At 51.7% G+C, this 27,028-nt stretch overlaps 9 protein-coding genes across 9 annotated transcripts; 4 read left to right on the plus strand and 5 right to left on the minus strand.

Moving 5' to 3' along the window:
* Window positions 1-282: 282 nt before the first annotated feature.
* sskB (uncharacterized protein) lies at window positions 283-4,404 on the minus strand (the record flags this gene model as incomplete). The annotated part of the gene is made up of 1 exon (XM_057077137.1): window positions 283-4,404. One exon carries the CDS (start codon window positions 4,402-4,404, stop codon window positions 283-285), a length of 4,122 nt encoding a protein of 1,373 aa, XP_056932717.1.
* Window positions 4,405-8,643: 4,239 nt separating this feature from the next.
* N7462_005420 (ammonium permease MEP2) lies at window positions 8,644-10,449 on the plus strand (the record flags this gene model as incomplete). Its single annotated transcript, XM_057077138.1, has 6 exons — window positions 8,644-8,730; window positions 8,801-8,865; window positions 8,932-9,186; window positions 9,270-9,944; window positions 10,033-10,264; window positions 10,330-10,449. The coding sequence occupies 6 exons, from the start codon at window positions 8,644-8,646 to the stop codon at window positions 10,447-10,449; spliced, it is 1,434 nt and encodes a 477-aa protein (XP_056932718.1).
* A 463-nt stretch (window positions 10,450-10,912) lies between these two features.
* N7462_005421 (nucleobase cation symporter-1 family protein) lies at window positions 10,913-12,520 on the minus strand (the record flags this gene model as incomplete). Its single annotated transcript, XM_057077139.1, has 1 exon — window positions 10,913-12,520. One exon carries the CDS (start codon window positions 12,518-12,520, stop codon window positions 10,913-10,915), a length of 1,608 nt encoding a protein of 535 aa, XP_056932719.1.
* Window positions 12,521-13,105: 585 nt separating this feature from the next.
* N7462_005422 (nucleoside deaminase) lies at window positions 13,106-13,648 on the plus strand (the record flags this gene model as incomplete). Its single annotated transcript, XM_057077140.1, has 1 exon — window positions 13,106-13,648. One exon carries the CDS (start codon window positions 13,106-13,108, stop codon window positions 13,646-13,648), a length of 543 nt encoding a protein of 180 aa, XP_056932720.1.
* Window positions 13,649-14,945: 1,297 nt separating this feature from the next.
* Window positions 14,946-16,550, plus strand: N7462_005423 (U2 snRNP complex subunit CUS2; the record flags this gene model as incomplete). The annotated part of the gene is made up of 6 exons (XM_057077141.1): window positions 14,946-15,131; window positions 15,253-15,369; window positions 15,441-15,838; window positions 15,911-16,019; window positions 16,083-16,238; window positions 16,338-16,550. 6 exons carry the CDS (start codon window positions 14,946-14,948, stop codon window positions 16,548-16,550), a joined length of 1,179 nt encoding a protein of 392 aa, XP_056932721.1.
* Window positions 16,551-16,974: 424 nt separating this feature from the next.
* Window positions 16,975-18,851, plus strand: N7462_005424 (tubulin beta chain; the record flags this gene model as incomplete). Its single annotated transcript, XM_057077142.1, has 7 exons — window positions 16,975-16,986; window positions 17,118-17,141; window positions 17,244-17,269; window positions 17,350-17,391; window positions 17,449-17,503; window positions 17,580-18,035; window positions 18,120-18,851. The coding sequence occupies 7 exons, from the start codon at window positions 16,975-16,977 to the stop codon at window positions 18,849-18,851; spliced, it is 1,347 nt and encodes a 448-aa protein (XP_056932722.1).
* Window positions 18,852-19,351: 500 nt separating this feature from the next.
* N7462_005425 (uncharacterized protein) lies at window positions 19,352-20,872 on the minus strand (the record flags this gene model as incomplete). Its single annotated transcript, XM_057077143.1, has 2 exons — window positions 19,352-20,452; window positions 20,585-20,872. 2 exons carry the CDS (start codon window positions 20,870-20,872, stop codon window positions 19,352-19,354), a joined length of 1,389 nt encoding a protein of 462 aa, XP_056932723.1.
* A 715-nt stretch (window positions 20,873-21,587) lies between these two features.
* On the minus strand, window positions 21,588-23,385 carry N7462_005426 (uncharacterized protein; the record flags this gene model as incomplete). The annotated part of the gene is made up of 4 exons (XM_057077144.1): window positions 21,588-21,722; window positions 21,789-22,551; window positions 22,619-22,842; window positions 22,954-23,385. 4 exons carry the CDS (start codon window positions 23,383-23,385, stop codon window positions 21,588-21,590), a joined length of 1,554 nt encoding a protein of 517 aa, XP_056932724.1.
* A 1,955-nt stretch (window positions 23,386-25,340) lies between these two features.
* Window positions 25,341-26,802, minus strand: N7462_005427 (uncharacterized protein; the record flags this gene model as incomplete). The annotated part of the gene is made up of 2 exons (XM_057077145.1): window positions 25,341-26,546; window positions 26,617-26,802. 2 exons carry the CDS (start codon window positions 26,800-26,802, stop codon window positions 25,341-25,343), a joined length of 1,392 nt encoding a protein of 463 aa, XP_056932725.1.
* Between the last annotated feature and the right edge of the window lie 226 nt (window positions 26,803-27,028).

Below are 27,028 nucleotides of genomic sequence, written 5' to 3' on the forward strand. Positions count from 1 at the left end.
AGAGAGAACATAGATATAGCAGGGTGTTGTATCGACGCGATATAACGGACGCAAAATAAAATGAAGAAGCAGAGGGGTATCACATGCGATGTCGTCTGAGGATGTATACGAGTCAAGTCGAGATCGAGCGAGTGTGTTTTGAAATGTTGAAAGATGGGGAGATGTATTTTCCGCCATATAAATGCCAAATTCACTCAGCATGGTGGAGTTGAACATGCCGAAAGATGAAAGAACGATAATAAAATATCAGGCATGATACAAGGGTAAGTGTGATGTAGAGTATCACAAATATGTCGAATTCTGACGGCTGGTAGAGTTCGAGCTGCTGCTGTAGCTGCCACTCTCGCTGCTGGGAGTTGCAGGCTCCTGGACGATTTGTTGACGAATGGAGACGATCCACTCATGCTGAACGAGCTCGGCGGCAGTCGGTCGTCTCAGAGGATCGCACTCAAAGCAGCGACGCACGAAATCGATACCCAAATCGCTGAGCTGATCCCTGGTCGGCAGAGCTGGCTGGTTACCTTGAGCAATGTTATACATGATCGCCCACTCGTTGTCAAGTGTGGACCAGGGGCGACGGCCAGTGGCCATTTCCAAAATCACACATCCCAGTGACCAGATGTCAACAGCACCTTGGCGGTCGACCAGATTAGGCAAGTCACCGCGAATTACTTCAGGAGACATGTACATGGGAGTTCCTGTTGTTGTCTTTTGATTCTTTCGCTGATTAGGCAACTGAGCATCCTTTCCGGGGATAGGAGGACCTTGGCCATTGGGACCGTCCATCGGAGCAACAGTACGGCCTGATCGAGCGATGATCTTCGCAGCGCCGAAATCCACGTATTTGATGATACCATTGTGATCAAGAAGAATATTCTCCGGTTTGATATCCCGATGGACAATACCTGCTTGATGAAGGTATGCCAGACCCTCTAGGAGCTGCAGGGCATAGACCATAATGACCGTTTCATCTTCAATGCGGCCGTGCTCCAGCAAGCTAGCTAGTGAGCCCCCAGAACAATACTCCATGAAAATGTAGACCTTGTCCCGGTGTACCTCAATTCCGTGGTACGACACAATATTGGGATGGTCAAGGACTTCGAGAACACCCATTTCGTCCCGAATTTGCTGCGCAATCTTGGGGATTAATTGAGGATCCTGCAGACGGATCTCCTTGACTGCCATCAGATAGTTGCTATCAAGATTGATGGCCACGTAGACAGATCCAAAGGTACCACCGCCGATGAACTGACCCTGCTGCCAACGCAATGTGACATTGGTCGCAGAGGATGAGAGTACCGTAAGTGACCGGTCAGCTTCATTGGAGCCCTCCAACACTCGTCCCAGAGCCTGGCGCTTGGCATCCTCCTCCACCCGCCGGTCTTCAATCTCCGTAACCCGCGCATACCACTGCTCACGAATGAGCTTAGATGCCTCCTCGTCGCTGAGAATGCGCCCAGCGCCGACCTTTCGGTTGCCTGCACGCTCTTCCATGCGCTGCTTCTCGGCCTGTGCGGCCAGTGACGACCGGGCCCCCATTATGTCAAAGTGAGAGATGAGGAGAGACATGCAACCTGCCACCTTTAACCGAAGATGGCCAAATTGCTCTTCGTCCATAGAGAGGAGGTGTCGGCTGGAGGTGATCGCCATGGCAAATTCCAGGGCTGCCACTGCCCACTTAAAGGTCTTTCGATCAGCGGCATCGCACTCGTCGCAGATGAAAGATACCCAGTCAAGAGACAGTTCGACCAACCGAGCACTATTCATAGCACGTCTGTTGGCATCCACATAATTGGACGAACGCTTTCCAAATTCGGTTGCAAACGCATAGCAAGCTTGAATCAGATCGTTGTTCTCCCATGTCTTCTTCCGCAGCTGATCCTTGATCACCGCCACACTGTCCATGATCGCCATGGAAAGCTTGAAAGAGATCTTCTTGATCTTGTTTAGTTCCACATTGACCCGACCAAGATTTGCGCGCTTTTCGATAGCCATGTCAAGTTGGATACCGGTCAGCTGAGCAAGCTCCATTCTTGCGTTCTGTAGTCGCTCTTGCATGCCCTCGACAACCAGACGCAGTTTGCCCAGGCGCACGTCGGTCGGCTGTTCCAAGAAATCAACCTGCATTTCTTTTCCGGCCCAGCCCAAGGGCTTCTCGGGGCGGATGACCAGAACGTAGGGGAAGTTGGGGGCGTCTTTCAAAGTATCATCTTCTCGGAAAGAGGTGGCAAGGATTGCTTGAATGTCAGCAGGTCGATTCCAGAGCGAATGATGCGCGATAAGGTAGACACCCTTCTGGCCGACCGAACTCGGTGATGTAACCAGGAAGTGGTCAGAAACGAGGAGTGCCTCGAAGAATTCGTAGGCGATATCGGTAGTCAGGTTATACTCGGTGGCATTTTCGAAGAGCTGGCAAAGAAATCTAGAGAATCGGTAAAGTTTGCGTTGACGGATACGCGTCGAATCCAGAATGCTTTTGTATCGCTTGTCCATGTCGGCCACAGACTCGTTAGCTCTTGGTACAAGCTCGCGTTCAAAATGAATCATGAGTCGCTGAAGTGATTTGGCAGTCAAAGCACTGTCCGATCGCACAATTAGCTCTATTTTTCTGGATTTAAACCCGAGGATGGGGAGTACAAACCTAAACTGCTCTGCGACCTCGATATCACCGCTTTCAAGTTGTCGTCCTATCACATACGAGAACTCCCATTCCTGTTCAAGGATTTCAGCTTCCTTGAACGTATTCTTGTTGGCATTCAGCTTCCAATTCAATAAGCGAAAGTAATATTTCATGGCATCTAAAACCACGGAGTCGAAGTTCTCGTCCACGCAAGGAGGCAAATCCCAGCCAGGCTCGGGCCTTGAGATGGCAAGGTAACGTTGCTTAATCTGGGTAGCGACTCTCATCAGGATCTGGAACTGTGAGATCATCTGATCCACGAGGATGGGCGACTGCTGTGCCGGGTCCTTCATGGTCCTGGCGTATGACAGTCGAACGCGGATGATTTCCTGTATCAGGCGCGAAGGGAAATTGATGAGAGTGAGGAGTTCCTCGATGTAGGGGGGAAGATGTCGAGCGGCAAAAGCTTCTGCATTCTCAATCAAGGTGCTCTTTGCTTTCTGAATGACCTCACCGAGTCCGTTGAGCATGCTGTGGCCACCCTGCAGCGTCTTGAGTCCGTCTTCCTTCATAATGCGATCCAAAAAGGACGAGTCATCCGAGAGATCGCTATTTGCGGATTTTGTCCTAGGCTGGCTGAAGTCGAGGGCATCATTGCCAACCCAGCTCTGTAGCACAGCCAACTCAGTATTAATGAGGGCTGTGATATTATGCCAGGCAAAAATGGCCGCTCGACTGGAGTAGAATTCCTCGGATGCCGTGCGAGGGTTTGCCGCCTCCATTTCCTTGCATGTGGAATACAGAACCTCGCACTTCTCAACCTTTTCTACCACATCTTCGACTTGCTGCCTTGGGGGCTTGCCGATCTCGGTCTCGCCTTTAATCTGGAAGTTGATAATGTCTTCAATTAATGGACCGAGCTGAGCCCGGGAATCTTCGATGAGCTTCCGCTGCAGCGCGATACTTCGGCCACAAGTCTTCGCTCGGACGCCGATCCAAAGGGCATGACCCAGAGCGGCAGAACGCTTGGACTCGGTGGATCCGATCAAGCGCTGCTTCTCTTGCCGGACCACATCTCCCTTTAGCACAGACGCCAGCATTGAATGCCACTCCAGTCGCTCCTGATTCTTTGGGTTCTTCAGCTCTTCGATAGTCGGAAGGTTATCGTCGGCGAGAAACAGTTGGGTATCAGGGTCGTAAGAGTCGTCATCGAAGGGGACCTCCGAGGACGGGGAAGGTTCCTCTAGGTCGGCATCGGCAACCATCATGTTGGGAGACTGCCCGTCGTTGAAATGGTGGTACCAGGCCTGCGGGTTGGCGCGGATCCGCTGGACGTAGGCCTTTTCCTGGGCGCGATACTGGGCGTTAGGATCACGTCGGGTACCCCGTTTGGCAGACGAGGAGCGTGTACGGTCGCTCTGGAAGCTGATGTACTGGGGTGGTCGGCGTTGCGGCGCGTAGGTGTTCGAGGGGGTTCTCGCCGGAGCCGAAGGGCGTTGCGGTCGTAGATCGGGGGCCATGGCATGGCCCTCAGGCGTCTCGAGAACGGTATTGGCGCCCACACTAGCCCCGCGTGGTCGGGTGGTGGGCGTGCTGGACCATGAGGACAGGCTGGAGGAGTGCGATGGAGGGGAAGAGGTGATGGTCGTGGCCGGCGTCTGGATCTGTTCCTCGACGAAGGTCTCGCCGAACGACGAGTTGGCCCTCAGGGGATACTGCGGGGGGAACTCATCAGACGACCCCGAGCCATCCGAGTCATGGCTGACGATGTCGGGATGCTCCATGGTGTGTGGGCCGGGTGTGATGCACAGAGCACAAAAGACTCATGAGCTCAGGGAATGCGCGATGAAATGATAGGGGCGTGTGGCGGTGCGGGCGAGTGGCGGGGCCAATGAAGGCGCCCTCCGCCCGGGGAGAATCCCGGCTGGGATCCGGCTCGCCCATCCTTCGTTGTCATTCTGTGCCGGATCTTAGTCTCGTAGTCCGGTTAACCCTGTTTAGCGGGGTCAATCCTGCTCATCCTGGACCATTCCGGTTTTGCCGCCTGCACCATTCAGCTGAAGAGACACGAGATCGCCCCGTTGTGCTACTGGATTGAGTCGGTTCCGAGTAACGGTCACGTACGTGGCAACAAGTCCGCGTCCAACTTTTATATTAAAAGAGGCGCCCCCTGCTCACCGTCACGGGGCCTGAGAGTCTGCCATTTTATTGATGCCTGCGCAGCGATGATCTCGATCTATATGAAGAGACAGTGACCGCTCATTGTGACAATGCATCGACCCCGATGAAGCAGGTGGAAAATAGATGTTCTAGACCTCGATGGGCATGTCTGCATCATCCTGCTCCAACGAATTTAGACCAGTCATTCACTTTGAAGCCTAGGGTTTGACAAGAAGATTCCGAGAGACCTTCCTTTCTTATCACCATCATGATAATCTCCGTCCAGATCCATACGAACCGACTATACACATATACAGTCGATTTTACTTTCAAATTCGACCTGCCGATCGGTGCCAAGAGAGCAAAACTTACTCCGTAGAGCATGACCTGTAAATATTGTAGCGCCGAATAGGACTCGATGACGCGATATAGTCCGATAGGCTGTGTAGCTGATGTTTGAAGCAATCCAATTGATCTCCCTTAAAAGAGAACATTTTCCTCGTTTTTCATCTCTTAGCTGATGTTCGCTCTTAATGCAGCTTTGAATGTGCATTGGGATTTCCGTGGCTATCTTTGAACCTTTTGCCCTTAGTTCTTGAAGGAAATTGGAGCGGCAAATGTCTGACTGAGCACTAGGAATAGCAACAAGGTAGGGGATTTGCGGTATTGAGTTAATAACAACGGTATTTATATGGTTGCTGTAGTACACGTTATTTCAAGATATCACCCGGAAGGTCAGATGCCTTAAAGCCGTGAGGTATCTCACCAGGGTGCAATGCTACTTGCCCTCTCCACAAACCGTCATGCAAGAGGGATTCTATTCTCCACACGGGACCAATTTACATGCTTCTATGCCAGAGATTATACAAGAAACTGAGAAACTGCTGGGTGTTCCAGGCGGAGAAAAGCGATGAAGGGCAGTCGAGCAGGGACTCTTAACCAGATCATTACAAGGGAAGGCCATATTCACCACACCTTTAGATCCCTTGTCCGCATGTTGCTTAGCTGATGCAAAACCATTTTCGATAATCTCCCATTCTCTTCCGTCGGCTTGTTTGAAGTGACAGAGTACAAACCATAACCAACCAGGCTGTCGGCCATGGAGAGACCCTCTCTTCTACCTATACGAAAGTGTCTTTTTCTAATTCCAAGGATTACATGCTACTTTTGTTGATCAAGAATAGTGGGCTATAGCGCGGCTATAGCGTGCTCGACGGCTCATAAAGTGTGCATGGGTTCTTCGTCATATTCAGCCTCCCACAGCATACAGGGTGTACATCGGGAACACCTCAGGATGGGTCCCTTTTCGTCCTATCCCTGGCAGGCGCTATAGGAATCCTGCATTTGCGAGATAATCTGTGCTTAGAGAGTGGTGACCCAAAGCATGCCCGGGCAATAATGCAGATGATCTACTTCTGAACTGAGCGTTGGACGAACAACGGATCCTCTGAATCAGAGGTGGATCATGAAGACTCCGGTCCAGGTCGATCAGTGGACCCGTTGAAGCTGACGCTGGCCTTGCCAGATGGTACCTGCGTATTGTGTACATAGGGAGGAGGGCGATCGAGAGACGATCAGTCCTGAGTCTGTGGGCGAACTATTATGTTCTTTTTGACTGGTGATTTAACTGCATATACACATTCGATGCTTCGAGCTGGTTCTCCAGGACACCAGTATATCGCTTTTAGTACGGCAAACAACAGGTGTTCGGTGACCACCGGGCCTCATCGAGGCAGGAATTAAATTCTTCAAGGGTGTCCCGGGAGAGAGTTCATCGGATAAGCGGCGTGACTCAATAGCACTAACATGTGTCTGCGCACCTGCATCTCCCTGTCCACTAGAGCCAAGCGCGGCCTTCCCGTCTCAAGATGGGCTTGAGTGGTGCCAAGGCTCTTGTTCCCTTGTTCCCTCTTGTCGGGATACCGACTCCGAGCCCTGTGCATGTTCCAGTCCAGAGGCCCAACAGATGATGTGCAAAGTGGCCAATCAGTCAACCCAGGCTTATCAGGGCTTGGCACCCCGAGGGACCGCGTGGCTTCCCGGGCGCCCCATGCGTTCTCGACTGACCTGCTTAGACTTCTCGAAGGTCCTCTAGTGAACCCGGGGAATGGGAACTGACTAGGGACTGCTCTTAAAGATGATGCGAGGGGCAAAGACAATCATTGATGTCGAACGGTGCTGGGATTCTGTCGAGTACGAGGAACGTGACATGGACCATGTCTAGTATGGATCTGAGCTTCTGGGGGTATCTATTTAATGTAAGAGGTGTTTGGACTCCACGAAAGTGGCTTTAATCACGCAACAACTTCATTATCCGTGTCGCATATATAGTAGTATCTGTACCAACACTGATCGAATGGTGTCGTCAGGGGCGGAGAAAGGACCGAGACCGCGGGGTCCACGCGAATTGGACATCCAAGACGAAAGGGAAATGGCCAGTGAGTTCCCGTGGCTCGCACGTCTCCTTGGGATTGAGAATTGAGCCACATTGTCGAAAAAAGAAAATAGGAAAAAGAAAAGAAAAGAAAAGAAAAATTCGATACGGCGCCCATGACAAGAGGCCGCACGGACTGCTGATTGGCTGCTCTGAACGTTGATAAGACGGAGGTACTTTCATACATCGGAGTCCCAAGTACCGAGTTCGCATACGCTGTACTTGATATCCCCAAAGGAAGGATATCGAACTATCTGCAAAGATATTATAGTATATATTCACCCGACTACTAGCATTTTCCTCTGATGCTAAATAAGACTCCCCCGTTTCTTGAAGAGACCATGACAACTGGGGTCTGCGGTAGACGAGGCACCTTTTAGCAGCAGCCGCGAGCCCCCAGTGGATCCCCTCCAACCGCCCCTTGATAAGCTTTCGTGCCCGATCATTGGCCCCGCTCATGCCCGGTGCTATCTACAGCCAGTGACAGCCCAGTTGCGGGCGTCGTCCCTTCACCTCCCCTGATTTCCAAACAATTTCGCTGATTTTCATTATTATTTCCATTATTCGCCTCTCTCTGTCACCTCCTCCATGCTATCTACTATCCGCTATCCCCTGCTTATCACACCTTTCCGATGCTGGGCTCTCCCCGGTCAGCGCTCAAGCCCAGTGCCCCCCGGTTCCTGAGATGCAGACCAGCATTTAATTCTACGATACACCGCAGGAGCATGCGGATATGCTAGCTCTGTTTTGAATATCTGAAGTTATAGAGAAATTATATGGGAATGACCATGTATAAGGCTTCTGTCACCTTCCACCAATGTTCTCAGGTGTAAAGATTGGATGTATAGTTCGTCCTCAAACCCGGGGTCCCGTAATCCCCCGGGCTAGGTCCATCCAACAACATCCAATGGAACCATTGCCACTATTCCTCGTCCTGTTTGTCCCGGCATGGCTGATTGGGGCGGTCTTGGCTCTGGCTATCAGTCAGATCCGATGAATCATGCTAGCAATCGCCATGACATTTCGGGGTTCCCACTATCTGGGGAGCCCGGACATGCTCAGATCGGAGAGGTGGAGCCCAATATCCCAAACAACTGCAGCCGTATTTAATTATCAGCGTCCCTGCAGGTGCTGGATAGATCAGCTTTCTTTTTCCCCCTTTCCCTCTGACGACGCCTACCTACAAGGTCTTTCCCCTATCCTAGCCCTAACCCAGCTGCTCCACACTTGGTTGGTTTAAGAATTCCGCCTGCTCGGAGCTGTATCTTCGACTCCTCCTTTCCGATCTGGCCTTGTGCTTGAGAAAGAGACATCTCGGCCGTGTATCAAACCCTCGAGCCTATCACTCGTCGCTGGGTTCCTGGTAGTACCAGTACCCCGTCTCGCGTCTGATATCTCGCCGCGCCACTACGCGCCCCGGGTTGTCATTATGTCTGCATACCCGGTCGCCTACAATGGCTCCGCCACCGGAACTGGGGGTGATTCGTTGACAGAGGATTTGAACATCTATTACAATGTACGCGGGACGAATGCTTACCTGATGGTCTGCCATAGGATGTCAACGCTAACTAAGAACCTGGATCTAGGCTGGTGATATCGCCTGGGTGGTAACCTCTTCGGCCCTGGTGTTGCTGATGATTCCGGGTGTTGGGTAAGTTGTTCGCAAAAGGAATGATTCATCCAAGCCATTCCGTTGCTTATATTTTTCCCTTCCTAGGTTCTTCTACTCGGGTCTGGCGCGTCGAAAGTCGGCTCTCTCTCTGATATGGCTGTCCATAATGTCTGTTGGTGTTGTGTCATTTCAATGGTTCTTCTGGGGCTATTCGTTGGCCTTCTCCCACACCGCAGGCACATATATTGGGGATCTGGCCAACTTTGGTATGAAGGATGTTCTGGCGGCGCCCTCTGTGGGCGGCTCCAAGGTCCCTGATATCCTGTTTGCTATCTTCCAGGGCATGTTCGCCGCTATTACGTGAGTTTTCCAATCCAAGTCACATCATGATGCACTATATATCCATGGGAGTATGCTTATTAACATCTGCGCTTCTTCTTCAGTGTTGCCCTGGCCGTTGGTGCCGTTGCAGAGCGTGGCCGAATGCTACCATGCATCGTCTTTATGTTCGTCTGGTCGACCATCATCTACGACCCTATTGCGTGCTGGACATGGAACTCCTCCGGTTGGGTCTACAAGCTCGGTGGCCTGGATTTCGCCGGCGGGACTCCCGTCCACATCGCCTCGGGCTCTGCTGCCCTCGCCTACTCCCTGATGCTGGGCAAGCGTCGTGGCCACGGCACTCACGAACTCAACTACCGCCCACACAACGTCACTCACGTCGTCATCGGCACCGTCTTCCTATGGGTGGGATGGTTTGGTTTCAATGCTGGCTCTGCTCTGGCGGCGAATCTGCGGGCCGTCATGGCTGCGGTTGTTACCAACCTGGCTGCTTCCGTCGGAGGAGTGACCTGGTGTCTGCTGGACTACCGTCTGGAGCGTAAGTGGTCCACCGTCGGCTTCTGCTCGGGTGTCATCGCTGGTCTGGTGGCTATCACTCCCGGTTCGGGATTCGTCACTCCCTGGGCGGCTTTCATTTTCGGCGTCGTAGGTGCTGTTGCCTGCAACTATGCTACCAAGTTGAAGTTCTTGCTCCGCGTTGATGATGCTCTGGATATCTTTGCCGTCCACACCATTGGTGGTCTGGTTGGCAACCTTCTCACTGGTCTCTTTGCTGCGTAAGTTGACCCCAAAAGAGCCTGAATTTTGAAAAAATTTCTATGCTTTCAATGACAGGGAGAAACAAAAACTGACCTTATTCTGCAGTGACTACATCGCCCACCTTGACGGCTCTACCGAGATCCCCGGTGGCTGGATCAACCACAACTACATTCAGCTCGGCTACCAGCTTGCCGATTCAGTGACCGGATTTGCCTACTCATTTTTTGGTACCTGCCTCATTCTGTTCATCATCAACCTGATCCCCGGACTCCACCTGCGTGCGCCGGAAGAGGATGAGATCCTGGGCATTGACGATGCCGAGATTGGCGAGTTTGCCGTAAGTTTATTCCCTCGTCCTGCCACCTGACTAGACTCATGATTCTAACAAAAGTTTTCTTTTAGTATGACTATGTGGAGGTCACTCGTGACATTGTCAACGGCGTCGAGGCCAGCGACGCCGGCTCAAAGCGCACTATGACTCCGACGGGAGATAACAGTGCGACTGTCGACACCAAGGCTTAGACAAACCAAGCCCTGGCGTCACTTCATTTTTTAATACTTTAATATCTTCTCGGGGTTGGCCAAGAGGTGCATCTTTTTCTCTCCTATGGTTTCCTATGGTTTTGTTTGACCATTTCTCTCTTTCTGTCTTCTTCTTTGCGTGGACTTAGCATTACTGGTTACTGGGTGACGGATTCTTCAGGATTACATCCTACATGTTTTCTATTTTCTATTTTCCTTTCTAGCATATTTCAGATACCCTTCAATATCCAATAAAAAGGCTCTTGGTTGCTAAGTCCGTTCCCTGAGTGTGTATAAGGGTAACTCACCCTCTGAGCTATGACGAAGCCTGATCGGAGTCGTGAAGTTTATAATAGCATGTAGGGATGTAACAATACTCTGGATACCCCTTGCCTAGTGTCCAATTTCAGAAGAACAATTTTTTGCATAGCAATCCATTCACTGGACCAGAAAAGCTTTGCCTCTACTCTTTGCATTTTATGTGATCATTCACATATCCATCATCTTCCACCCCCTCCTCTGGAACGCTTCCTTCTAGACCGTCATCCGGAAGAATAGGCACGGAGATTTCCGACTTCGTATACGGGAACCAGAAGTTCAAGCCAAGATACACTATCGTACTGCCAGTAAAGCCCAGAAGCCAGCCAAACTCATACGGATGAATTCCTACCCCGATGGCAATACTTGAGTTGACCGAATGCATCAAACCCGGGAGACTGGGCACCGTGCCGACCACAAAGGCCACCAGAGCATGGCAGTTGAGCCCATGAAAATAGCGATAGATTCCATACGGTTGATACAGGGCCACGCAGTCATACTTCCGGTGCTTGACGACCCAGTAATCGCACAGCATAATGGCAGCAATTGGGCCCAGGAAAATGGCGTAGGCGGACATGAAGTTTAGAAAGTTTCCAGCCGACGCCAGGATCTTCCAAGGGACCAATGCCCAGGCGAGCAGAGCACAAAGCAGTTGACCACGGCGGATGTTCATGAATTGGGGTGCCAGCGCGGTGAAATCATTGGCTGCGGCTATTGAGTTTGCGGAGATATTCGACCCAATGGCGGCGAGGGCAAACGAAAAAGCACCGAAGAACCGGCAGGCGCGGTTACTCCAAAGCGCAAGCAGAACATTTGGGTCCCAGGGAACTGAGTCGAGGTGATATTTCGACTGGCCGGCGGACGAGACGGCGATGCCGATGAAGGCTATGAAGGTGAAGATGATAGGTAGAAGGACTACATAGAGAATATGCCACCGGGGGTTGACGCAGGAATAACGAGAGAAATCAGCCTGGTTGACGCTGAGCGTTGCATAATTCCCAATCACCGACGTTAGAGAAGACATCATGGCCCAGCTATAGGCGGATCCGGTCAACTCGCTTTTCTGCGAGAAGAGGTCGCCCGCGCCTGCGGTGCTCACAAATGCCCAGATGAGCATAGCGACCCATGCAGTTGGCACCACGACAGCCTTGATGAGAAAGAGCCATCGTAGTTTGCTGGGATGGACAAGCAGGAACGGGATTTGAAGCAACCAGAAGAGGAGAAAGCCCACCATGCCTTGCGTGGTGATACCCTCATCGTCTGGAAGCGCATTCGGGATGTCAAGAAAACTGGGCCATATCGCTCCGATCATGACAGCAACTGAATTTCCTCCATTCACCACCTGAGTTGCAAACCAGAAGACAGCTAGGATTAGTCTTGAAACGATGGGGATATAGGAGCCCCAAAAGCCCCAGCTCGCCCGTGCAATCACCGGAAAGGGGACATGGTAAATGGAGGCGATGGCCCCGTTCATAGATATCACAATGGAAAGAATGAAAAAGCCTAGAGCAACCATGCCCAAAGATTCTCGCCAGGACAGTCCAATGGCGATAATACTGCTGGCCAGCTGCCAGTTGGCCACCGAAAAGGAATCGGAAATCCAGTAGCCGATGAAGCTGAGAACTGTCCATTTCCGCATATTCTTGGGAACAGGATCGAGATCTTTGTTCGTCCATCGCACGTCTCCGCGTACAAAGCTAGACTCTGCCTGCTCAACCCGCAGGCTGGGCCAGTTAGGTCGTGTAAAGCGCATCTTGGCTAGCGCATACAGGAAGTTCTTTTAGTAAAATTATGGTAATACATCTAAAATACCCATTATCGCAAGAAGAATTATGTACATGCTTTATAGCGAAGAATGTGCTAGCAGAGAAAGTCTTTCGACTATCTACACGATCTCTGATTTCGATCATGCGCTGATAGACTAAGCGAGGGTTATCAGTCCCCTCGATAGTGATCTTTCGAAGTATTGACTTAGCCGATCTATCATTAACCAGCTTCCGATTGGTCAACCCCGCAATCTCAAACGGCTCGAGTACGTAGGACGATTGGCTCTGCGGCGGCATTCTATTTGCAGGATTGGGCTTATCTATCGGTACTTCACTGTTCTGATAACCCCTGCCCCTGGCTAGGGCTAATCGCAAATGCCGTGGCTCTCTTTAATTCTCACTTGTATCGGCGGATGCCGCCGTTACTAGCTTGAGGGGAAAGGGTGCATTATGTTCGGTCCGCCCCAAAAAGGTCAAAATACAGCTAGATGAGAGAAATTCCTTATAGCGTGCCTCTATTGGAGAAACCTCCATTCCATTTTCTCTCTCTCTAAAGGTGTTTCTTAATCAAAATGGCAACAGAACTGATCTCCGTCTCCAATGGTCAAGGCAGTTTGCCTTTAACGCCAAAGCAGATTGCGGCGAGTGCGGCCAATTGTCTTTCCCTCCAACAATCAGGACGTGAAACTCATTCAAAGCGACCCTTCGCGGCTCTTCTACTGGCCCCTGACAATGAGACCGTGCTGCTGTCATCGCTCTCAATATCCCATGTTAGACATGCCGAATGTGAGCTGGCCCGAAGCGCCGCCGATAATTACGCCTGGGACTATCTGGCCAAATGTACTATGGTCTCCACGTGGGAGCCATGCGCCATGTGCGCTGGAACCATCTACTGGGCGCATATTGGGCGCCTGGTTTATTTGGCATCGGAGAAAGCACTACAGGCGCTTACAGGCCAGGGGAATGCCGAGAATCTGACTCTCGATATGCCGTGTCGGTCTGTTTTTGCCATAGGACAGTTTCCTGTGGAAGTGGTGGGCCCTTTAAGCGCCGAAGGATGGGAGCAGAAAGTAGTACAGGACGCTGCATTGTATTGGTCCAAGCACGTTGCCTAAAATTTGGTTGGGAAATTTATCAAGTTACTACTTCTTCGCCAGCGAAGGACTCCCTTGACTATGTCTGTGGCTGGGACAATGGTTTTGAGTCACAAATTGAACTGAAAATAGAAGTATACAAAGATTCTAAAAGCCACTGGGCATTAAATGAATTCAGATTGTACCCTCCACCTTTGCAGACACCTACATGTGCAATAAATGTCTATTCAAAGGAGACCGACCCCTCAAGGCAAAGCTTTATACATCAGACCGGCACTCCAACATACAAGAGTCATTAAGCATTTGCATTTGTTGTTTTAACTGAAGTCTATTCATATTGCAACGACAACAAGCCTTAAGCCTGCATTGACAATGTTCGAATATCCCTATATTTGGATAGTCGATAAGAACACTCTTCACATGGATTGACGACACAAGGGAAACTAGGATTATTTGATGTCAGATAAAGGGTCACAAGGAAAAAAAAAATTATAACAGCAATCATACGTAGTAAAGTTTATTCTATGAATGAAATCACTCAAGGATGGATCCTAGAAAGAAAATGTTGAGTATTAGACTATACAGGAATAAGTATGCTCAATTGGGGTTCCCATTCATCCATTCACCACATGTTGAGCCCTTATGACAGATTTTAAATCATAATACAGAATCAGGATTTAAAACCTGATTTGAAATTTGACATAGTGCTGTTTGAACACTCGACTATATACAAGAACCTAGCTACTGTAATGGGAAAGCGACCTATGACAGGGCACAAATAGCGAGAAGAAAGTCGATATTATGGTGTAGCTGACCTGCACCATACCGCTTCGCTATACGAACTCGGAAAAATTTTTTACTATGGGTCGCCCTCTGTATATTCGCTCCTCTGGCGTCCTTCATTACCCTCCAACGCTATGCCTTGGTAGTCCCAATCACCTATTCAGAAAGCACCCCACTTTTGACAGAGGCGCAAACTATACAATATCAAAAGGGCTCTGGGTAGCTCACGAATTTGCTCACTCAAAAAGTTTCTAGAAGTCCCGTATGGGAGAAGTACGTCTTGATAGCTAGCAAGGGCAGGGAGATTTCTCGGAGGGATGGTCAAATCATCGAGGTTGTAGTGACGGGATCGACCCACGGCTCCCGCCCCATGTGATGTGGGCGCCAACGACGACTGGCACACGGAAGCTCCGAGCTTGAAAAGCTTCCCCCGCCATCTCATCGCAGCCCACTTCCTCCTCGCCTGTTCAAGCACATGTCTTAACCGGTTGCTTGTACTTGTCGCATTACCCCAACACAGTCATTTAATTCCACAATGTCCTCGTCGGGGACTCCCACGTCCGGCGCTGAGCAGTCGCGCCCGTTCCCGACAGACCCGTCCACATTCGAAAGTGACCCGCGCATTTCCTTCTCGAAGCTTGACGATAAATACATCTTGGAGACGACGGATGGACAGGAGTTTCAATATGATAATGTACTGAAGCGATGGGTCCAGGCAGCTGTATGTTCTGGAATCTCCCTTCCTTGCGCCTAACACTTCCTGCAAGTTCAATTGCCATACACCGCAAGCTGGCAACCTGCGGCCGTTCCGTCACCGATATTGACTGATTCTTTGACCTTAGGTCGATGAAGAGCTGATTCGCCAGCAACAAGAAGCCTATAAGGTCGAGGGCGTGGACGAGGAGGAGGCCATTCACCCGCGCGACAGGAAGAAGCGGAAAAACCAAGCGGGCGATGAGGTTTGCCAATCCTGGGCCTTGTCCACTGGCATCATGGCGCATAATGCTAATTTCCAGTCTGAATTTTATAGAAAGATGGACAGAAACCGAAAAAACAACGAGTCAACACCGCGGTGTTTGTTACCTCACTTCCCCTCGACGTGGATGCTGAAGAGGTTCGGGATGTTTTCTCCAAGTGCGGTGTGATCGCAGAGGAAATCGACAGCGGCCGCCCTCGAATCAAAATGTACAATAATGAGAATGGCGATTTCAAGGGCGAAGCGCTCGTGGTTTATTTTCGTCCAGAGTCTGTCAACCTGGCAATCCAGATGCTCGACGAGACTGAATTTCGCCTGGGCCAGCCTGGCCCACTGGGGCCTATGAGGGTGCAAGCTGCCGATTTTTCATTCAAGAGCGAGAAGGATGCGCCACCTAAGACCAGCATGCGCGACAAGAAGAAGATCATTCAGCGGACACAAAAGTTGAACAGGTATGAATAATCAGACACTGGAGTTTGTATGATCTAAATATCTCAATCAAGATATACTAACGTTTGAGGCAGCAAATTGGCCGATTGGGATGATGACGACCCTTCTACCCTCCCAGAAACCAACACTCGATTTGAGAAGATTGTCATTTTAAAGCACATGTTTACTCTGAAGGAATTAGAGGTGAGGGCCTTCTATCTCCTTGGTCATCAATCCATGAACCATTTGACTGACATGATGATACAGGATGATCCTGCAGCCATTTTGGATATCAAAGAGGACATTCGCGAAGAATGCTCCAAAATCGGCGAGGTGACCAACGTGGTACTCTACGATCAGGAGATAGATGGAGTAGTGAGCGTTCGCTTTGCTGACCCTAGTGCTGCCCGGCAGTGTGTAAAGGTATGATCTTCCAGGCGTCTGCTAGTTGATGTCCTTCTGTCTCCGATTGATCCCTGTATTTGACGAGAATCTCACTTCTTTTTTCTTTGGTTCGTTTAGGTCATGGATGGGCGATACTTCGGTGGCACCCGCGTTGAGGCATATGTCTCCCAGGAGCGTGAGAAATTTAAGAAGACCAATGCAAGACGGGCAGCTCTGGAAGATATGGCCGAGCGGGGCCTTGATGCATCAGACGAGGAAGAGGAGCGGCGATTGGATGAGTTTGGCTCATGGCTAGAGCGCTCTGAGGCGGGCAAGGATGGTGCCCAATAGAGGAAGCGGGATCACGGCCACCACCATGGGATGAGAGGAGGAATACTATTGTCTTTTTGCACCTGTACTATACCAGCGAGTTGCATTGCGAATTCTATGAATGTCTTGAGCTGAATGCCCAACATGCCCAATTTGCCAGAAGCCCCCCAGTCCCCCCGGGACACGGGACAAACAACGAACGGTGGTTCGCACCACGCGGATCGGGCTCTGACTGGTCACCTGATCCCCACCGGTGGGCGATTAGCACACTAGTCCAGATTGGGCATCCCTCTCCCCTGAGAATCGTTTGGCCTGGTTTTTGTTGTTGATCCCCACGCACACCGCTTGACCTCTTCTCTCCTTCTCTCATCTCCCTGACTTCAGGTCATCCAGCCCTCCTCATTCTCTTTTCACCGTCCCCAATACCCCAAAACTCACATCCACAATGCGTGAGATTGTATGTTCTCCCATCCCTCCCGACTCCCGACGCGTCCTTTTGTTGTCTCTCCCCTCACTACCCCCTGAAGCACCGTCGACACCCCCACCCGTTCAACAAATGCTAACCTGATCTTTTTTTTTCGCCTTTAGGTCCACCTCCAAACCGGCCAGTGTGTAAGTTGGCATCCTGAATGAAGAAAAACACGTGGAAGACGTGATCCACAAACAAGAATGTGATGGTGTCGAGAAGCTAAATGGAATTCGGGGCTTTTGTAGGGTAACCAAATTGGTGCCGCTTTCTGGTACGTGCCACCTGAGAAAAACAATCCCTCAATTGGCAACCACCTCAATTGGCTCTTCGATATACTGACCAGATATACAGGCAGACCATTGCTGGTGAGCACGGCCTTGATGGCGATGGCCAGTAAGTTATTTCTCAACACACAATGGGACACGGAATGGCGGTCTGATGTTTTGACAGCTACAATGGCACCTCCGACCTCCAGCTGGAGCGTATGAACGTTTACTTCACCCACGTAAGGAGCCTTGTACCTCATTACCAGAGTACTCAATGGCATATTCATGCTGACGTGACTCGCGTTTTCTCTTTAGGCCAGCGGTGACAAGTACGTTCCCCGTGCCGTCCTGGTCGATTTGGAGCCCGGTACTATGGACGCTGTCCGTGCCGGTCCCTTTGGCAAGCTTTTCCGCCCCGATAACTTCGTCTTCGGCCAGTCCGGTGCTGGTAACAACTGGGCGAAGGGTCACTACACTGAGGGTGCCGAACTTGTCGATCAAGTTGTCGACGTTGTCCGACGTGAAGCCGAGGCTTGCGACTGCCTCCAGGGTTTCCAGATCACCCACTCCCTGGGTGGTGGTACCGGTGCCGGTATGGGTACCCTCTTGATCTCCAAGATCCGTGAGGAGTTCCCCGACCGTATGATGGCCACCTTCTCTGTCGTCCCCTCCCCCAAGGTTTCCGACACCGTTGTCGAGCCTTACAACGCCACTCTGTCCGTCCACCAGCTTGTTGAGCACTCCGACGAGACTTTCTGTATCGATAACGAGGTAAGCATGACCAAGACAGCCAAGGAGGAGGGGAGGTCATGCTCCCGTACTCACTAGATTCGACATGCTAACCAAGTGATCCAGGCTCTCTACGACATCTGCATGCGTACCCTGAAGCTCTCCCAGCCCTCCTACGGTGACCTGAACCACCTGGTCTCCGCTGTCATGTCCGGTGTCACCACCTCCCTTCGTTTCCCCGGCCAGCTGAACTCCGATCTCCGCAAGCTGGCTGTCAACATGGTTCCCTTCCCTCGTCTGCACTTCTTCATGGTCGGATTTGCTCCCCTGACCAGCCGTGGTGCTTACACCTACCGCCAGGTCAGCGTTCCCGAGCTGACCCAGCAGATGTTCGACCCCAAGAACATGATGGCTGCTTCCGATTTCCGCAATGGCCGCTACCTCACTTGCTCCGCTCTGTTCCGCGGCAAGGTCTCCATGAAGGAGGTCGAGGACCAGATGCGCAACATCCAGAACAAGAACCAGAGCTACTTCGTTGAGTGGATCCCCAACAACGTCCAGACCGCTCTGTGCTCCGTTCCTCCCCGTGGCCTCCGCATGTCCTCCACCTTCGTTGGTAACTCCACCTCTATCCAGGAGCTGTTCAAGCGTATCGGCGACCAGTTCACTGCCATGTTCCGTCGCAAGGCTTTCTTGCATTGGTACACTGGTGAGGGTATGGACGAGATGGAGTTCACTGAGGCTGAGAGCAACATGAACGACCTGGTCTCTGAGTACCAGCAGTACCAGGATGCCTCCATCTCCGAGGGCGAGGAAGAGTACCCCGCTGAGGAGGGTGTTTACGAGGAGGAGGTTTAAATGTTCTAGTTTACCCTCTCCCACTTCCGGCTTTTTGAAATTTGCTCGCAGTAATACCCTTCGATAAGCCTACATTCTCTACGTGGTTCGATGGAGGTTCGAGGCTGTTGTGCACCTACGGTCCGGACTTGTGTTTTGAAACCCACCCAAAGTTTTTTGTTTGAGCGCCTAATTTACCCCCTCTTATTCTGTCTCTATTCTTTCCTACTTGTCGGTTTGGCGGTGGTCCAACCTCCAGCCAGAATTAGCACATAACTGGAAAAGCAATTGACGAAATGAATCAGTCTGTTGGTTGGTCTTTGTAGTAGTTCAACCCAATCGCTCTATATGCAACTCCAACACATCATCATGATGTTCATATCTAATGTACGTGCGGAAGTGGCATGTACATCAAGGGCGGTTGGGATGTGGCTTAAGAATGTATTAGTGTAGAGCTCCACGAGCATTCCAGCGCCAAATCCTCAAGCGCCCAAACAGTCCCCTCTAATCTTCCCGTCCGGTCAATGAAACGGACATTTGCCCGTTCGGACCGTTTTCAGTTCCTCCATCATTGTCTCAATAGATTTCCTCCCCCTACCTTCGAAATACTTGGGCCCAATGTCCTGGATCTCATATCCCGCGGGATAGTACTTATTGCCCTCATCACCAGGCACCGGACGACCTAGTATCCGGGTCAGCCACGCCATCGGCCCCCAGCGGTTCCAAAATGTCGGCTTGACATAATACGGGGCGGCCTCCCACTCGGTCAGGAAGAATCGATTGTTCTCATCCGGCTCATCCGTAAATGTCGAGTAACGCAAGAAGCGCGGCCGCGGGAGGGCCAGATGGCGCAGCACAAACTTGCGGATGCCGAGCAGAGTGGAGAAAAGGGACGAGAAGAAGGGTGATGGTGGATCGTAGCTAGGCAAGAATAAGCATTTCGTTATCATGAATACAAGAAGAGAGAGAGGGCAAAGGAGTGGAGAATGAGGGAGGTAAAGTTGAGAAGATTTGAAAATCCTCTCCCAGACATACAGCATCGCCTTGCGCAACCTGTCATCCATCATAAACGAGACAAACTGCAGCCCAATGGGGTGCAGCACTTTGGGTAGCATATACACTAGCACGCGCGTAGTCTGATCGGCTGTCTGGCGGTTCTTAGGGTCCGGTAACATGCAGCGCACCTCATAGGCATCGCTCCACACCGCCAGTTCATCTAGCCAGTGCAAGCCGTCCGTGAAGCCGGTGCGGCCGGATGGTAAGGCATCGTAGCTAATGCCGAGGCCATCGCCGACGCTCTTCCAGAAGGTACCGATGGCACAGCGCTCTAGATCGGACAGGGCGCGCCACTCGAAGCTGGCGATGAAGTGAATCGGCTGCAGCGCAAACAGAGCTAGCGTGTACAGCATGTCGGAATCGAGAATGGTGCCCGAGGCACGGTATCCGCTATGCAGGAAGCGAGTACGGGCAAGGCCGAGATACGCACGCTGTGAGGTCGGGCTGTTGCCGACCATTTCTTGGACCAGAGCGCTGGTGTCGGTGTAGCGCTTGAGCGAGGTCTCTGGGTTGGAGAACTGGCTGGTTTTAGTGAGGACGTGCGAGATGGTCGGGATACCATAGGTCTTTTTGGGACCAAGAAAGGACCGTCGATGTTAGCATCCATGTTTTTCAATTTGAGGGGTTTGGAGAGCTCCTTGCGCTCTTCCTTTTCTTCTGGTTCTGTTCCATCTTTACTGGATGTATAGCATACGTACTCGGAACAGGGCAAACTGGAGGGATTTGACAAACATGAACGGAAACTCCAGCTGCGCGACGGACTTTTGGATCTCGAACGCTTCGTCGTCGGTCATCTTGGCCATGGACTCCCGGGTTGTATAGGGGTACTTCCGATATAGCTGTCGCAATCGCTGGTACCGAAGCGACCTGGTCAGTAGCGGGTATCCCAGTAGCAGGCCGAGAGCGTACGGGATCCACTGGTTCGGGGCAGCATCGAGGATCGCGCGGGCCGTGTCAAAGAACGGATGCGCCCAAAAGGAAGTCATGGTGAATGGACCGATGGGAGATCAAAGTCCAGAGGGAAGCTTGAATAGCTTGAAGACCAAAGTTGAAATCGGGACTGGGGGCTTTTAAGGGCGTTCCCGATGGCGCAGTTAATGTGGAATCCGCAACTTGGGATTGCACGGCCCCGCATCGACCGCCTTGACGGCGTCCGCTAACGCTGCAGCTAAACAGGGACGGTTAGCCCAAGATCTCGATCTCGGACGAATGATGTTGACCAGGCCAGAGTGATTTGGCGTTATTATTGAGAGGGATAGAGGGGCACTGCAAGAGAATCTTGCAGTCGACGAGCACTGGCGATTATTCGGAGGACAGAGTGATTCTACAAGTGAATGATTTGCTTGTGGATACTGGTTTAGTTTGTTGTTTTTATATAGAAAATTTCATCGCCCGCAACGAATGGAACTGGAGATGGACCCTAAACTTCCAGCCGTAGCAAAATCATCAGAAGAATAAGAATCATGCACAGACCCCAGACGTCCCCTCTCCCCCAATTCCTGCGTAGTTCTCAACAATGTCTGTCTTTACACGATGCTATGTACTCGTCGGCCCGGCCGATCTCCAGGCCGCGGACCGGGGTTCTCGGGTTTCATATGCAACGCGCCCCTTCGCGGCGGCTCCCTTGATTGTATAGTGTTCTAGCTCTCCTCCTCCCTAGTTTTCCTCCATCAAGTACGAGAGTTGCTCTCTCACGCGGCCTTAGCGCCGGAAGAACCATAGTTCGAGCACTCGCAGGGGCGGGAAGACCGCCGCCGTGAAGGCGGCGGCCATCCAAAGTCCCAGATCGGCGCCCGAGGCAATTCGCCCGATGATGCCGCTATAATAGGCTTGATCCTGTAGAAACACATTAAGATTAGGGAACCTTATGCTCGAAGAGAAGAGAGGAGACGCAGGACATACCATTCCCAGGATCGCTCCCGCCCATCCGACCAAAAATGACACGCCCGCCGCAATTCCTATGGGCAATCGCTGCGGGCGATTCCACGCCGACCAGTCGTAGCCCACGCGGCGGCGGAAAAGTAAATCCTCCTCGATCGCAATGGTCAGCCAGATCATCACCCAGTACCCGATCAGCGGCAGGAAGCTCTTGAACACCTGGTACAGCGAGTTGCGCCCGCCCATCGCACAAGCCGTGTACACCACGGTCGTCAGGGTGGTGAACACCGGGCGTGGCACGCGCTCGAAGGCGCCGCCCAGCATCTGGAAGTTCATCCCCATCGAATATGCCCCGGGCGTGTTGTTGGCCACGAGCGCGAGCACGTTGACCACGGCGCAGAATTTACCAAACCCTCCGAGCGCGTCATACGCGGCCATCAGCAGACCCCCGGGATCGCTGCCGTACTTGGCCGTGTACACGGGCGAGCTGGCCAGCACCGTGCCCATGCCGATGCCCAGCATCAGCGTGATGATCATCGCCTGGCAGCAGCCAAGGATCGTTAAGCTGAAGGTCCGCCAGCGCTTGAAGTGCGGCGGATAGTAGATATAGTAGTCGGCTGCCAATGGGGCCCAGGCCAGGGCAATGGACAGACACAGCGAGAAGAAGGTCACCCGTTTGGCATTGAGATGTCCCTGGGAGACTTCGGCATGAACGTTGAAGTCGAAGTGTGGACCGGCCGAGCCTAGCATCACACAAAGCACCATCAATTGGGGCAACCAAGCGAATCTAGAACTCCCATGTCAGAAATAGCGAAATAGACAAAAAGGAAAGGGGAACTCCGTGTTCGACTCACCGTTCATAGATCTGGAAGATCCGCATGCCAAACGAGGCCATGGCCCAGCTGGCGACGGCCACCACTACGATCCCCACCAGCACCGAGATATGCCCGCCGGAGACCTTGGAGAGGATCTGACCCCCCACCACACTGTTCAACATGCTGTAACCGATGTTGGTGAAGATGTTCAGTGCGCAGCAGACTTTGCTGGGATAATAACCCATGAAATAGCGAGCCACAATCTGTTCAGTCATCAGCACAGCCCTCAACGGTGATCATATATCCTATGCATCCAGTTCATGCAGAGCAAATGGGACCATTTCTTAGTCATCTTTGCAAGATTGATCTCTTACCAAAGTACGATTCCCACTTCGAGGACCGAAAGTGCTCATATATCCCACGGTCGAGGATCCGAGGGCATTGCCCAGTACCGCACAAATAGCCGCATCCTTGAAGCTCAGCCCCAACACGAGAGTTCCCATGGATCCCACAATGATATTATTCGTCGCCAATGCCATGCTGAACCACATCAGCAGCATATGCAACGAGGTCGAGGCTGTGACGGGTTGGCGCTCATTCAGAGGCACCGGCTCCATGCCGCGTGTTTCCACGCCTTGGAACACTTCTTTCAGTCCGGAGGTCCATCGCTGGAATCGGGACTGTGGATTTCGATCCGGGATTTTATCATTGATAGCGTCATTCGAGGGGCTGTTTTCAAGCTCATGCTGGCTCACGCTGTGGAGAGATGGTGATCCATGGACCTTTTCAATATCGTCTGGTCTCATTCTCAGTTGAATCAAGCCAACAGAACAAGCGTAAGTCAATGCTCTTGTTCGTCAACGCAGTGCCGTCGAGGATATCCGCGTTCCCAAGTTCACCAAGACCACAAACTTAAACTATAGACAAGACTCGAAGAGGCTCGTTGACCCCAGGGGTGTAGATATACCCTCCAACGCGTCCTTCCACACAATGATCGTGCACAAAGAAAGGAGCAAAAGGTAAAATGGCCGGTAACTCAAGGTGCAGGGGCATAGACAGCTTCGGCATGATAGATATAAGTCTGTGAATAAAAATAACGAGAGCCCCCGGCAGATTGGACCCGTCGAACCGGACCTGACATCACCCTGTCTTGCAAGCTCCGGTGTAACACGCACACAGCTCGATACAGGCATTCCACAGGAATCAAGGATGACCAGCTGGTCCGGGCCACGAGCCAATGACCGGCAGCGCATGCTCAGCGCAACGGGCTGTTCATGAGCCGCCGCCGCGACGCGCTGGCGGGTAATTGATCCCTGGGTGTGGAGAAGTGCCACCCAGCTCGATGCGGGTGGGGAACAACAGCAGCGGCAGACTTTCCCAGGTGCATGTTCGACCGGGGTCTGCGATGCCTATCCATGATGCCATCGAACGAGGGATAGCTCGCTGCTGTCTCCGCGAGGCTGGTTGGGAAGAGCGAACCCTTCGTCGTGAGATCGCTGCCCTCCTACCAAACCGGGTAAGCCTGCATACCCTAAAGCTCCGGAAATGCTCTCGTTGGAATGTGAGCTACGCAAGGAGAGGAAGCTTCCATGTCCTTTTCTATGCAATAGTCACACCTGTTGACCCCGAGCCATTGGGGGATATGATGAGATCGGCTTGCGGGGGTTGCATGAACCAACCGGATCCAAGAGTACAGAAATGTTCACTTTCTTTATTGGAGCTCCTGATTCTTCCCCGAGGATGGTAATTCGCTATCTTGTAGGGCTGCAAAGATACAAATGAAGGGAGAAGATTTATAATACGGGATCATCTCAATATCTGATTTTTGATATTCACTATGCATTGTATTTATTGTATTGAGAGTACTGAGAGTAATGAGTGTATACTCGAATTTCTCCCCGGACTCCGTGGCAGGGTACGACAGGAATGTCATGGGCAGCCGAGTTACACCATGCATATGCATCATGGAGAAGCAAATGGGTGATTTCGATTTCTATCGAGTCCCCTTTTCCACCGTGCAACTTCAATAGACTCGAGTGGCTGCATCCTCTCCCACGTTCTGTGGGTATACTAGTTATCTGGAATCCCGAGTTATGTCCCATTACGTATCCAAGTACCCGATTTTTCTAGATTTTTAATAAAAGTTGATGCAGAACTCCTCTCAGCCAAGCTTTCCGCCCTCCTTTCTGCCCCACGAGCTGATTCCTTATGCTCTGTTATGTGTTAGATCTCTTGATTTCTCTTTCTCCTACATGCTTGGCGACACGCGGCCGTTCGATGTGATGAAATTATAACCGTCTTGATCGGCCGGTTTGATCGGCTGTCAATCTCACCGAGCTGCGACTGACCTCATATGAGACAATTTTGGTTTCAACGCGACCTTCGAGTATGCTTATCTGCTATGCTTATCTGTTATGCATATCCTTGTTGGCTCCACCACCAAACATCGCAGTGGAGTTGCTCGAGTATCATCAATGCTAACAGTGTATGTCAACCAAAAAACCTGTTAAGATGGATGAATTGGGAAACTCAGTACAGCCTGCCAGAAGGATCTGCAGTACGTCTTCATCGCGATTCTTCTTCTGACCTTGGAAGGATGGACAATGTACGATCATGACTCGCCAGTCACATTTGAAATGGTCTCATTGGGTCAAATCAGCTGTTGGCGACTGTAATTGTTGTGTACATCTTATATAATTCTTCTATGAAACAATTTCGATTATTGTGGAAGATAAAAGTCCGGCATCAAGATTCTCAATTGTTACTGAAACCTGGTTGCCAGCAACGGATCCGAAATATGCGACCCTCGTCCACGAACCCAGATATCCACAATCTGTGAGGCCTCCGGCTCCCGGTCTGAGTCTACCACGAAATACCACCCATAAAAGGCCCCGGCCACACACGAATGGTTGGGAAATATTTTCACTACCTGTCCAATACTCAGTGGTATACTCTTATGAGGACCAGCCTCCCAAGCGACGATCCCATGTTCCTGGCTGATCCGATCGATGATCAGCCGCGGTGCACCAGGGTCGTCATTCCGACGCCAGGAAGATAATACACCCCATCCAGCGTAGCTAGCACACGGCTCTCGGCCGAGGGCCAAGGTCCCCGCGGCAAGAAGGGCTTCCGGCTTCTCGCGTTCGCCATCATTGTAGACACTGCACACCTCTGCAACGACTGACATGGCTATCTCGTCTTCAGGTTTCCCAGTGCCGATGCGAGCATTTGTAGAAACCTGCTGCATATCTAGGAAAGGATAGTTACCGGCATGCAGCTCGATCCGGACCTGTGCGTCAGCGTTCTCAGCACCGGAACTCCGAAGCAGCGCCCTGAGCTCTTCTGCCTCAGGTGAGGAAGCCCCCTCCTCGACCAGGTTATGCGCACACGATACCTGAGGTGTTGCTCCAACGCTGATAGTTAAGGGTCGGTCCCACGGAAGCAGAGGCAGCCACCTGTTCAGCGCAACCTTGCAGCCGCGGATCTCGCCAATCAAATGGGCCATCGCCTCCTCGGGAGTCCTCGCGCTATAGCTCAGGCTGCTGTGCGAGTATAAGCCAAGCAGGCGCGCCCAGCCTTCAGCCTCGGCCTCGGCCAGCTTCTCCAGCAGCCCGTTCTTGTTGAGCGAGACGGGCGGCAGGCCGGCGCGGTGATAGCCCGTATCGACTTTTACAAAGACCCAGACGGGGAAGTTGGTGCGCTCGTAGAATTTCTTCAGATATGGCACCTGGTCCGGGTGGTCGATCATCACGGAGATACTGTCTTCCCCGATACGCGCTGCCAGCTCCGCGAGGCGGGGCACCTGCGAGGGTACGAGGGGAATACCATAGAGTACATTGACCGACCGTTGCGCAACTTTCTGGGCCTTCAAGAACGGAGCTAGCATCTCGATCTCGAGCAGCGTTGAAGCAATGAACTTGACCTCGGGGTCGCCGTTCTTCATTTGCATCTTGGCGACTTCAAATGTCTGCACTAGGCGTTAGCTTCCTGGCCCGGGTTTGCACTGGCAATAATGCTATTAAGGACTGAGGGCCTACCTTGTGTGTTTTCACATGAGCTCTGAAGCCTACACCAAGAGCCTTGACAGTTTTCTTCATCCGCTCGCAGTGCCGTCGGATGATGGCTCGGTCGACTACTGCAGCGGGCTTAGGCACATCAGCGATGTCCTTGCCGATCCAATGGTTAAATAGTTCATCTTTGGATGGTAGCGTCATTGAATCCATGGTGTGAGGTACCGCCGTGGACTTATCCAGAGGGAATCAATGGTGTAGATTAAGACGCAGAGGCTGGTAAATAGAGGATGGGTTGCTGGTCAAATTGTCAATTGTCACATGGCGGGGGAAACCCTTCGCTCCGGTGCACTCGATTTGGCATGTGGGGCCCGCAAGTATGAGGCTGAATGTTTTGCCTGTTGCCTCGAAGTACAACGAAGTCCAAGGATCGAATTAC

This window comes from Penicillium macrosclerotiorum (genome assembly GCF_028827735.1).
Source record: "Penicillium macrosclerotiorum strain IBT 26536 chromosome Unknown utg000006l_segment0_segment0, whole genome shotgun sequence".
In the NCBI taxonomy this organism is placed as follows: Eukaryota; Fungi; Ascomycota; class Eurotiomycetes; order Eurotiales; family Aspergillaceae; genus Penicillium; species Penicillium macrosclerotiorum.